We start from the raw sequence: 12,896 nt of genomic DNA, 5'->3' as shown, positions 1-12,896 counted from the left end.
CAGCGTTTTAAAATTAAAGGAAAAAGTGAATGTACAATTTCACAACAGAGAGGGATGAAAACTGTCAGGGACAAAGGTAGGCAGTGAGAGGTCAAAGAGAAGGTGAGAGGGTAGCAGTAGCAGGCAGAGAGGAACGGACCAAGGTGGGCAGGTGGTTAGAGGAGCGCTGAGTTGGAGTCTGTGTCAGGGGGGAGGCAGGGATCACTGGTGCAGGAGGTTTCCTGAGCGCGCCTGTACTCCTGGTACTCCAGGCGGAGTGCGTTGAAGCGCGCCTCACTTAGGGAGCGACTGTATTGGCAGCGAGGTGGGTTGGAAACTGGTGAACTGACTGAGGGAGGCGGGCCTGAGGGCCGGGAGGGAGAGGAACAGCATGGAATGGGAGAGTCATGGGTACAACTCACATTACCACAACCACAACAAAAGGCACAAATGAATTCACACATGATATGATACATTCAGTGTGGTGAATAATAACATACTATTCTCTTACCATTCCTGTGGTGGTCCTGGAGGCCAGCCGCAGAACGTGGTCGATCATGCCTGCCCTCCCCCCTGCCCTGTCCTACCCCTGCCTGTGGCTTCATGGCCTCCAGGACTTCCGAGTCCACACAGACATCAGTGGAATCCCACTCATAACTCTCATCAACTGATGTGTTCCTTCTATTGACAGACACACAAAACAAGTGGTCAGTCAGACATACACAGGACAATAACAATAGTTTAACAGTATATCAATGACATATTTGCAACATCCTACATTTTTTGGGCTGTGAAGAAATCTCTGTGTGATGTTGGACTGGTGCGGTAGTTTCACCTTTTCTTTCTCCGCTCAAGTAGATCCATCTCGGCTCTATGTCTCTGTGTCTCACTTTCCTCGGTTGTCTCTGGGGAGCTGAGAAGGGTGGGAGTGATAGAGAGGGACTGGCGGAGGAGGCCAACGCTACCTCTCCCACTGCTCTGGCTGGCATAACTGGCCCTCCCTCCTTCCCTGTTATCTCTCATCTCCACCTCAGCCCCCGCTCCCTTACCCATCCCTCTCTCTGCTTGTCTATGACTGTCTACATCTCTGGGTGGGAAAGGGCCACCATGGTAGGGTGAGGGCCAGCTATACATCCGGGGCAGGTTGGGCCTCGGTGGGCCCCTCTTGGACTCTATCGGTCTGGGGTAGTCCCCCCCCATGCCTGGTCTGGGTGGGTACTTGTCTGGTCTGGGTGGGTACTGGGGTATTGAGAAATCCATAGGGACATATATGTGCTGTACAGACCTCAGGGCATCCTGATATGTGATAGGCAACCTGGATGCATCAGGATAAGCACTGGCCTGTCTACGCGGATCAGATAGGTCTCGTCTAGCAGAGCCAGGGGGTTGACTTGGTGGGTACATGGAGGAGCTGAGGTAGGTATAGGAAGAACTGGCTTGGGATCTGTAATACCGAGGCCTCTCCAAGGATCTTTCAGCATACCTAGCCCTTTCCAAGCTGCTTACACTCGGCCGTCTAAAAGGGACACCTTCTTGCCACAAGGGGCCTGGCCTGGAGAAGGAGGATGCAGGGGTGCGTCCTAAACTATAGGACTTGACCTGGACGTCTGGGTTTGGGAACTTATCCCAGTAACATTTCTCTGAGACATAAGTCCTTGGGCTTTCAAAATGCTCCCATTTCTGTGACCCTAAGCTGATGGACTTCTTCAGAAATGGACGAGGCTGTCCCATGCCTGAGAGTGTTCTGCAGGGGCCGATGCTCAGAGATTTCTTCATGAATGGTGCATGGGGTTGATGGATCTTAGAGGCTATTTTATTAGTCCTGTTGCCCTGAGAATGAAGTCTTTGGGCTTGTTCTGAAGCTGACTCTGGTTTAACGGCAAAAGTGTCAGGGTGTTTTGACACAACGTCTGCCATGCTTTTATCTGCACTAACCAACGTCTGGACTGGACTTAAACCCATTCTCGATAGTTGTCTCTCTGAGGCTGTGGTCTTTTGACTAATCAGTGGTTGTGACTGCTCATGGTTGTGATGATAACTCCCTGTGAGTTCTGAACCAGGTGATTGTTTTTTTGACCAGTCTGGAATCTCAGCTTTGTGGCTTAAATCTCTTGCTTCCACTTGCAGAGAGTATCTATAGGCTGGCTTCTCAACTGCTTCTGAAGTTCCTGCTGGACCAACAGAGTGTCTGTTTTCTAAAAAAGAAACTTTTTTTGGGCATGAACTTGTCTCAAGGTTCTTCTGCACATGAACTGCCCAGTTTTTTGGAACCACGTCTGGCTTACCTTCCAGAGAAGTCTCTGTTTGTGGCTCTACGCTTTGGCAAGTAGTGACTGTGAGTTCAGATTCATCCCCAGAGTCATCCACACTCATCTCAATGAAACCTGGGAGGCTCAAATACTCCAGAATTGCACTTGTCTGCAGTGGGGACATTTTGGGAGCCTGGTTTGTCTGCTTGTTCTTGAAAGACTCTGAGACTCTGGCAACAGAGAACTGGGACTGGTCACTATCACACTCTTCCAGAAGAGTTAAGCGGGAAATGCGACTGGGGCTGTCACTAAAAAGCGCCCTATCACTCCTTCTGGAGCGTGTCCTGACACACTCTCTCTCCTGCTCAGGGTATAACAGTGAACTCCGAGGGTCATCTCCAATCTTATCATCTCTCACTTTGCCTTTGGCCCCTGCTTTGTGGAGCTCATAGGGCAAAGTAGAATAACTAGACGGACTCTGATTTACTCTCTCCCTAAGGTCATCTATTGTCTCTGTTTTCTCAGACAGACTATATGATGCAGTTCCTGGGTAAGGCTGAACAGGACTTGTGGCCCTTACTCGATCTGCTGAAACAGATCTGACACTTTCAGCTGCTGGCTCCAGATGCTGTGTACCATAAGCAAAGGACGATCTTGGTTTTAAGGCACCTCCCCCCGGTTGCCCATTTTCCCTCAAGCCTTCCTCAACCATAGAGCTTCTACGATACGTGTCCTGCTCTCTTTCTACAGTTCTGTCAGGATTCCTCGACCTGGCTCTGCTTCTGGCTGTTCCTCGACCAATAGGTGGGCTTTCTGATGTAGGGGAGAGCAGAGATAGAGTGGTGCATTGAGTGGCTGGGGAGCATGAGCAGTCTTCAGGTAGTGAGTCCTTCATGGCCGACCCAATGTGACATTGGTGAGGATGTTGGAACCTTGGTGTGGTGCTCTCTAAGGGGCTCTGCACTGGGATAAGGCTGTTGATAGAGGTGACTGGGCTGATGTCCCATTGGATGTAGGAGGAAGGGAGTCGGTCCATTGGGCTGCTCGTGTTCCCAAAGTAGCAGGCCCTCCTATAGTCCGACAGCTGATGGGTCTCCCCGGAAGCCCGGTGGGCTTTGGGACGTAAGGTTATGTCTTGTGGCTTCCATATAGGATCCTCAGCCCCTGAACTATCCAGTTCCCTGTTAGGGCTTTCTGCCTTTTCAGGCTGCCTTTCCTCTTTCTCCCGCTCCCTTACCCTCTGGCTGGCGGTATAGTTCTCCAGCTCCCTCTCCATCTCCTCCCTCTCTTTGGCCAACTGCAGACACTTACTGAGGTTATCCCGCTCTTGTTCACTTGTATCAATCTGTGAGACCAGTGTGCTGGCATTGGTCAGCTGGCTCTCTCCCCCCATGGGATGGTAGCCTGCTTGGTGATGCCTGTCCCTCTCCAGCTGTCTGGCTCTCCTGCCCAGGCTGGGGAAGATGTCCTCTGGGTGCCCAGCACGGTATTTTTTCAGGGAGTCACAGGCTCTCTTCTCACTGCTGTCGGAGTAGAAGCTGTCTCTCTCCAGCAGAGCCTCTGAGATGCCCTGCTCATCATCAGAGTAGAAGCAGCCGTGACGGGAGAAGTTCCTGGCCATGGTCCTCACTCTACCCGGGGAAGCAGGGGGCTTGCTGAGGTCTATAACCTCCACTGTAAGGGAGGAGTCCTTTCTCTCTCCCCTCGCAGAGCTCAAACTGCTGGACTTTGGAGAGTCTTTGAAAGATGTCTGGTTGCTCCCTGTGCCACTATCTCCCCCATTGGTTTGGGTTTGTAGGAAGACTGTTTTCACGTTTTTCTTCATGTTGGAAAGAGTAGATCCCTCTAGCAAGGGCTGGACAATGAATCGTCCATCTGGGCCTCTTGAGATGGACTCCAGAGCAGAGGGGGAGGGGGCATTACCCCCCAGGTGGCTCTCAAAGATGGTGTAGTGGGGTGGGGGAGAGGAGCTGGACAGGAGCTGACTACGCTGGTCCTGGTACTCTCCACGGCTGCCTTTATCAAAGGAGGAACGGTCAGACTGGGAAGATGAGGAGTTGGGGAAGAAAGACAGAGGAGGACACAGCTTTATCTTCAGAACGCTGTCAGGGCTGTCAGAAGGCGAGCGAGCTCTGAGGAAGAGAGAAGAGTCATATGAGAAGTGATGAGTTCAGTTGAACAGATTAAGATAGGTTATTGCATTATTACATTAATGACTCAAGCTTAAAAGAACAATATGTAAGGATGCATTCAGTGGCTACAAATTGCTATGCTTATTGTCATGAGTAGCAGATAAATACACATTAATATGCAATGATTCTCAAAAAAGGGCACATAAGAATGGAAAATGGGTTGGTTAAAAAACAGCCAATGCAATGAGGGAAATATGCTGGTATGGATGGGTACTTACTCTGGAGAAGGGCTCTTCTGGAAGGCAGAGGGGAGATCTGGAGGAGGGAGAAAAGGCCAAACAATGGCACATATAAAATAAACAAAAATGCTGTCAACTGAAATAGATTAACATGCATAACATGAAAAGGAACCTAATGAAAGTTACTGAGAGCTGGTCCAGTTATCAAGGCTTTGGAAATCCAGCTTAATAGGCTTTGAAAATACTTTAGTTGCCAAATCTGTTTTTGGACATAAATTAATTATATATACACTCATTGATTCTTGAAGAATATAACTTATACACAGTACCAGTCAAAAGTTTGGACACACCTACTCATAAAAAGGGTTATTTTTATTATTTTCCACATTGAAGAATAATAGTGAAGACATCAAAACTATGAAATAACACATATGGAATCATGTAGTAATCAAAAGAGTGTTACAAAAATCTAAATATATGTTATATTTGAGATTCTTCAAAGTAGCCACCCTTTGCCTTGATGAGAGCTTTGCACACCCTTTGCATTCTTTCAACCAGCTTCATGAGGTAGTCAACTGGAATACATTTCAATTAACAGGTGTGCCTTATTTAAAGTTAATTTGTGGAATTTCTTTCCTTAATGCGTTTTGAGCCAATCAGTTGTGTTGTGACAAGGTATACAGACGACAGCCCTATTTGATAAAAGGCCAAGTCCATATTATGGCAAGAACAGCTAAAATAAGTAAAGAGAAACGACACTCCATCATTACTTTAACCTGTTGGGGCTAGGGGGCAGTATTTTCACGGCTGGATAAAAAAACATACCCGATTTAATCTGGTTACTAATCCTACCCAGTAACTAGAATATGCATATACTTATTATATATGGATAGAAAACACCCTAAAGTTTCTAAAACTGTTTGAATGGTGTCTGTGAGTATAACAGAACTCATTTGGCAGGCAAAACCCTGAGACATTTTCTGACAGGAAGTGGATACCTGATGTGTTGAATTACCTTTAAGCCTATGCCATTGAAACACACAGGGGTTGATTAATGTTTTGGCACTTCCTATTGCTTCCACTAGATGTCACCAGCCTTTACAAAGTGTTTTGAGTCTTTTACTGTGAGATCTGACCGAACAAGAGCCATGAAACGGTGATGGCCGATTAGACTCTGGCGCGCGAGTTCATGTTGGGTACCCTCGTTCCAATACGTTATAAAAGAGAATGCATTCGTCCACCTTGAATATTATTCATGTTCTGGTTAAAAAAGGCCCTAATGATTTATGCTATACAACGTTTGACATGTTTGAACGAACGTAAATATATTTTTTTCCCCTCGTTCATGAAGTGAAGTCCGGCGGGCTTAGATCATGTGCTAACAAGACGGAGATTTTTGGACATAAATGATGAGCTTTTTTGAACAAAACTACATTCGTTATGGACCTGTGATACCTGGAAGTGACATCTGATGAAGAGAATCAAAGGTAATGGATTATTTACATAGTATTTTCGATTTTAGATCTCCCCAACATGGCGGCTAGTCTGTATCGCAACGCGTATTTTTCTGGGCGCAGTGCTCAGATTATTGCAAAGTGTGATTTCCCAGTAAGGTTATTTTTAAATCTGGCAAGTTGATTGCGTTCAAGAGATGTAAATCTATAATTCTTTAAATGACAATATAATATTTTACCAATGTTTTCTAATTTTAATTATTTAATTTGTGGTGCTGACTTGACTGCCGGTTATTGGAGGGAAACGATTTCCTCAACATCAATGCCATAGTAAAACGCTGTTTTTGGATATAAATATGAACTTGATAGAACTAAAAATGCATGCATTGTCTAACATAATGTCCTAGGAGTGTCATCTGATGGAGATTGTCAAAGGTTAGTGCATCATTTTAGCTGGTTTTCTGCTTCTGGTGACGCCTGTCTTTGAATTGACAAAACATTACACACAGCTATTGTCAATGTACTCTCCTAACATAATCTAACTTTATGCTTTTGCCGTAAAGCCTTTTTGAAATCGGACAACGTGGTTAGATTAAGGAGATGTTTATCTTTCAAAGGGTGTAAGATAGTTGTATGTTTGAGAAATTTGAATTATGACATTTAATTGTTTTCAAATTTGGCGGTCTTGATATTTCACCTGTTGTTGATTGGGTGTACCAGGGGTGGGACGCTTGCGTCCCACATAGCCCATAGAGGTTAATGTGAGAGAAATGTATTTTCTGTTTAAAGTTTTACCAAGTCATCGACACGCCCCCATGAACAGACGGGACCTGGCATCATGAGACAGCCTTTTTCTGTCCTTCCGAATATAAACCCCACCCAGGGTTTCTATCCGCAGACAAGCTTACCTCGAGAAGAGAGGGCCAAGGTTTGACCATGCATTCCTCGTTCTGAACTTTAACCATACCACGTGGTTAAACGCTTAGACTATTGATACCGACAGAATAATAACAAGTCTTTGATATTAATTACTAATCTGCAGCTAGGAATTCGGTATCATTGAACGCGAAGACCGACGAAACATCCGTCCTATAACGACATTAATGAATGTCACTTTGAAATATCCATTCTAACCGAGAGGGAGAGAGAGAGGGAGAGAGAGAGGGAGAGAGAGAGAGAGAGGGAGAGAGAGAGAGAGAGGAAAACTCCAACAGAACCCAACTCTCCAACAAAGATCCCGACGACACACTGAGCGTAAATATATATATTGATTGCAATTGTTCCCGAATGAGTGAGCGTTCATGTGCAAAGGGTTAGCATTTCAATTGTTAATATTTATCAACTCTGTAGTGCTTTCTCAGCTGACCCACACTCCCCTTTTGTCTAACAAGCCGCCATGCCGGTTTAGCCCTCTAGGGCACATTCCTCTATCATTTCTTGTAACGATACCTACTGTTTGTTATGCATTTCTGTGAATTACTTAGATTAGTAAATAAATGATTTTAAGACAATTGATGTATGGATGACTCATAGTGAAGACTGGGTTCGTGCACATAACCAACAATTTAGGACGTTTGGAATGAGACTGACCAAGGTAAATAACACATCATTAATCAGAAGACTCAGAGATCAGATATTATGATATCTGAAAGTTATATTAGGAAAATTATAACTTTGTAATCTGAATATTTTCCTTGGTGCCCTGACCTCCTAGTTAATTACAGTTACACGATTAATCAGTTCAATCGCGTAATAATAATTACAGAGAGGTATTTCATAAACGTCTTCAGTTTAATGATGCCAAAGACACGACACCACCGTGAAGCATGGAGGATGTGTGATGGTGTGGGGGTGCTTTGCTGGTGACACTGTCTGTGATTTATTTAGAATTCAAGGCACACTTAACCAGCATGGCTACCACTGCATTCTGCAGCAATACGCCATCCTTTCTGGTTTGCGCTTAGTGGGACTATCATTTGTAGTTCAACAGGACAATGACCCAACACACCTCCAGGCTGTATAAGGGCTATTTGACCAAGAAGGAGAGTGATGAAATGCCTCATCAGATCACCTGGCCTCCACAATCACCCGACCTCAACCCAATTGAGATGGTTTTGGATGAGTTGGACCGCAGAGTGAAGGAAAAGCAGGCAACAAGTGCTCAGCATATGTGGGAACTCAATCAAGACTGTTGGAAAAGCATTCCAGGTGAAGCTGGTTGAGAGAATGCCAAGTGTGTGTAAAGCTGCCATCAAGACAAAGGGTGGCTACTTTGAAGAATCTAAATTTAAAATATATTTTGATTTGTTTAACATTTTTTGGGTTTCTACATGATTCCATGTGTTATTTCATACGTTTGATGTCTTCACTATTATTCTATAATGTAGAAAATTTTAAAAATAAAGAAAAACCTTGAATGAGTAGGTGTGTCCAAACTTTTGACTGGTACTGTACATGTATGTACTCAATCAGAATCCAAAATAAATGCTTGTTTTACTACAATGTTTGTTAATGTTGGAAATGTAAACAAACCCTGACAATATGCTTAAAACTATAATTTTGATATCTTGGATGGTCAGTACATTGCATCAATAGCTATTTCTATGAGTGGTAACATTTCTCCAGGCCCATCTTTCAGCTTTCCATTCCTTTGTTATTGTTTCAACTGCAGATTGCCCATTTAAAGATAACCTCTAATAAAACACTTCAATGGATAGAAAGCTTGAAATTCTTTCTCTTTTAGTATCAGGGAAATGTTAGGATAAAGCCGTCTTTACCATCTCTCCTCTTCCTGCGCCGATGGGCTCTTCTGTGACTCATAACACAGGCTGTCACCAAGGAGAGGATGATTGCCAGGAACAGGAAGCACACTCCACCCAACAACCCAGCCAATAACGGCTCAGGGACAAACTCCAGGAAGCCTGGCCAGACAGGGTACATCTCCATGCCTGCAACCACACCAGGCACAGTGTGTTAGTAATGCACTAACAACACCATAGAGACAGCCATGCTTTTGGCTAACAATCAACATGTATCAACATAATGACAACTGTCAAGAGTCATGACTACCACCAAGCACAGTTGATATAACTGTTACATAATGTTTAGGGCTGTTTAGTCTTTGCCACGCCGTGATCTGTTTCACCTGTTCCTGTGATTGTCTCCACCCCCTCCAGGTGTCGCTTATTTTCCCCAGTGTATTTATCCCTGTGTTTCCTGTCTCTCTGTGCCAGTTCGTCTTGTATGTTAGTCAAGTCAACCAGTTCGTTTTTCCCGTTCTCCTTGTGCTATTCTCTTTTTGATCGTCCACCCGATTTTGACCCCTGCCTGATCATCCTGCCTGTCCTGACCTTGATTCTGCCTGCCTTTTGGTACCTTTTGGACTCTGAACTGGTTTTGACCCTTTTGCCTGTCCATGACCATTCTCTTGCCTTACCCTATTGGATTAATAAATATTGTAAGACTCCAACCATCTGCCTCCTGTGTCTGCATCTGGGTCTCGCCTTGTGTCATGATAGTCTTAGCTTTATAACATAACCAATGTTTCTATCATACAGTTGATCAGAGCTGGCTGTACAGTAATGATACTAACCTGTGGTGTTCACATTGACAGACTCACTGGGCTCACTCAGTAGCTTGTTACTGCGAGACACCAATCTCAGATCATAAATGCAGTCCTGAGAGGGGACAGGGGAGAGGGGAGAAGGACATGTGTTCAATAAACACAATTCTGGGCAACATACAGGGGCTTCGAAAGTATTCACTTCCTTGGTATTTTTCCTATTTTGTTACATTACAACCTGGAATTAAAATGGATCTTTGGGGGGTTTGTATCATTTGATTTACAAAACTTGGGCATGCATACCTATTAACCCCCCCCCCCCCCAAGTCAATACTTTGTAGAGCCACCTTTTGTAGCAATTACAGCTGAAAGTCTCCTCCTGGCACATCTAGCCACTGGGATTTTTGCCCATTCTTCAAGGCAAAACTGCTCTAGCTCCTTCAAGTTGGATGGGTTCCGCTGGTGTACAGCAATCTTTAAGTCATACCACAGATTCTCAATTGGATTGAGACCTGGGCTTTGACTAGGCAATTCCAAGACATTTAAACATTTCCCCTTAAACCATTAGAGTGTTGCTTTAGCAGTATGCCTAGGGTCATTGTCCTGCAGGAAGGTGAACCTCCGCCCCAGTCTCAAATCTCTGGAAGACTGAAACAGGTTTCCCTCAAGAAATTCCCTGTATTTAGCACCATCCATCATTCCTTCAATTCTGACCAGTTTCCCAGTCCCTGCCGACGAAAAACATCACCCTGATATTCTCAGGGTGATGAGAGGTGTTGGGTTTGCGCCAGACAGAGCATTTTCCTTGATGGCCAAAAAGCTCAATTTTAGTCTCATCTGACCAGAGTACCTTCTTCCATATGTTTGGGGAGTCTCCCACACCAAATGTGTTTGCTTATTTTTTTCTTTAAGCAATAGTTTTTTTCCGGCCACTCTTCCGTAAAGCCCAGCTCTGTGGTGTGTACAGCTTAAAGTGGTCCTATGGACAGATACTCCAATCTCCGCTGTGGAGCTTTGCAGCACCTTCAGGGTTATCTTTGATCTCTTTGTTGCATCTCTGATTAATGCCCTCCTTGCCTGGTCCGTGAGTTTTGCTGGACGGCCCTCTCTTGGCAGGTTTATTGTGGTGCCATATTCTTTCAATTTTTTAATAATGGATTTAATGGTGCTCCGTGGGATGTTCAAAGTTTCGGATATTTTTTATTACCTAACCCTGATCTGTACTTCTCCACAACTTTGTCCCCGACCTGTTTGGAGAGCTCCTTGGTCTTCATAGTGCCGCTTGCTTGGTGGTGCCCCATGCTTAGTGGTGTTGTAGACTCTGGGGCCTTTCAGAACAAGTGTATATATACTGAGATCATGTGACAGATCACGCAACACTTAGATTGCTAACTAATTACCGTAAATTCCGGACTATAAGCCGCAACTTTTTCCCACGCTTTGAACTTCGCGGCTTAAACAATGACGCGGCTAATATATGGAGCATTGTCAAAAAATCCACTATCATCAACGGGTTTCGAAAGGCTGGACTGCTGCGTGTTGAAGAGGGCTCAGCGGGGGATTTGCCTCCGGATGAAAGTGACGAGAGCGACAATTCTGATGCTATTCAACTCCGACACCGAAGGAGATGGTTTCAGTGCACAGGAGGAGGAAGATAGTGACCAATGACTTTCTTGGTAGGCTACTGTTTACTGCTAATTTTGTATTTTTTCTTACAAGCCGTGTTTCGTTAAAGCCTATTTATTTTTGTTACAAGACGTGTTTCGTTAAAGCCTATTTATTTTTGTTACAAGCCGTGCTTCGTTAAAGCCTATTTATTTTTGTTACAAGCCGTGTTTCGTTAAAGCCTATTTATTTTTGTTACAAGCCGTGTTTCGTTAAAGCCTGTGTAAAGTTCATTTGTTTCAATGTACCGGTAGGCACCTGCTGCTTATAGACATGTGCGGCTTATTTATGTTCAAAATAATAATTGTTTAAAAATTCAGTGGGTGCGGCTTATATTCAGGTGCGCTTAATAGTCCGGAAATTACGGTATGTGACTTCTGAAGGTAATTGGTTGCACCAGATCATATTTATGGGCTTCATAGTAAAGGGGGTGAATACATATGCACAAAGCACTTTTCTGTTTTTGATTTTTTTTTTTTTTTTAACAAGTTATTTTTTTCATTTCACTTGACCAATTTGGACTATTTTGTGTATGTCCATTACATGAAATCCAAATAAAAATCTATTTACATTACAAGTTGTAATGAAACAAAATAGGAAAAACGCCAAGGGGGTGAATACTGTTGCAAGGCACTGTATCTGAAAACACATTAAAGCTTGGAAGTCATCGTCTTCAGATTACAGTTAATGTACTTTAAAGTACTTTTTATTACACCTCATTTATCTAATAGTTAGTGTCTTCATTCATTCTGCCAAGGTCCAAAATTATAATTGCCTCTCACCCTCAGTAATCCTTGTACCAGTAGTTCACTCTGGTTGGCCTTCACAGCGCTGTTGAGAATGACCCATTGGCCTTTGTTTCTCCGAGCCTGGAGGACATACCCAGTGAGGGGTGTGGCCTGAGACTCAGGAGCATACCACTGTAGAACAATCCCAAGCACCGTCTGATTAGCTGACAGGAACGAGGGAGGGTCGATAGTTGGTAGAGTGGTGATCACTGTCGGTGGATCTGTTGGTAGGGCTGTGGAGGAGAGACAGGATAAGATCAGACTTGTACATACAAAAAAAATTGATCAGTGTCCAATACAGACAAATGAAAGAGTGCTTTGTCAGTTAAAACTTGTACTGACCCTGCGTTCTGACAGAGGTGATTTCACTGAAGGGTCCAGAGCCCAGTTTGTTCTGAGGCAGGACACTGAACTGGTAGCTGGTGCCAGCCAGCAGCCCTGTCACCAACAGGTGGGACTTGGACGTGGGCACTGGGAGAGATGCCCACTCATGTTTCCCTCTGGAAGCCTGCTTAACCCTGGGGCCAAGAGGGAGGGACTCAGAGATTTAAGAACCATGACAAAGAAGAGAATGGCCTGTGTCATTCTGATAAACATTGAGATTAGTTACTAACCAGATAGTAAACTTCTGAGTGTATCCTCCATCAAATCCAGGTTCCCAGGACACATTGGCCAGGTTCATCCCAGTGCTTACTGACACGAATGAGGCAGCATGAGGGCTGGTGCCTGGGGGGAAGATGAGGGAAATTTGGCATACCCCAGTGGAACGGTATACCCTGTTTACCAATGTACTACAGAATGGCATGTCTTGCCATGTTACTCCATGCA

At 44.5% G+C, this 12,896-nt stretch overlaps 1 protein-coding gene across 2 annotated transcripts in view; it reads right to left on the bottom strand.

Moving 5' to 3' along the window:
• The window catches only part of LOC106585552 (uncharacterized), a 68,869-nt gene that overhangs the window by 1,525 nt on the left and 54,448 nt on the right, over positions 1-12,896 (bottom strand). Inside the window, exons 13-21 of one of the 2 annotated variants that reach the window (XM_014171895.3) lie at positions 12,683-12,794; positions 12,411-12,586; positions 12,063-12,301; positions 9,646-9,730; positions 8,831-9,001; positions 4,639-4,675; positions 815-4,360; positions 491-660; positions 140-343 (exon numbers count right to left, since the gene is read on the bottom strand). In XM_014171895.3, coding sequence (XP_014027370.2) covers positions 156-343; positions 491-660; positions 815-4,360; positions 4,639-4,675; positions 8,831-9,001; positions 9,646-9,730; positions 12,063-12,301; positions 12,411-12,586; positions 12,683-12,794 — 4,724 coding nt within the window. In that variant the 3' untranslated portion in view covers positions 140-155. Of the gene's footprint in view, positions 1-139; positions 344-490; positions 661-757; positions 4,361-4,638; positions 4,676-8,830; positions 9,002-9,645; positions 9,731-12,062; positions 12,302-12,410; positions 12,587-12,682; positions 12,795-12,896 lie in introns of those variants that run through there. The other variant, XR_001323973.3, reaches the window with a different exon arrangement.

The sequence above is a fragment of the Salmo salar genome, chromosome 24 (genome assembly GCF_965601325.2).
Source record: "Salmo salar chromosome 24, fSalSal1, whole genome shotgun sequence".
In the NCBI taxonomy this organism is placed as follows: domain Eukaryota; kingdom Metazoa; phylum Chordata; class Actinopteri; order Salmoniformes; family Salmonidae; genus Salmo; species Salmo salar.
Note: the sequence above shows the minus strand (reverse complement) of the source record. Positions and strands in the feature narration are given on the sequence as shown.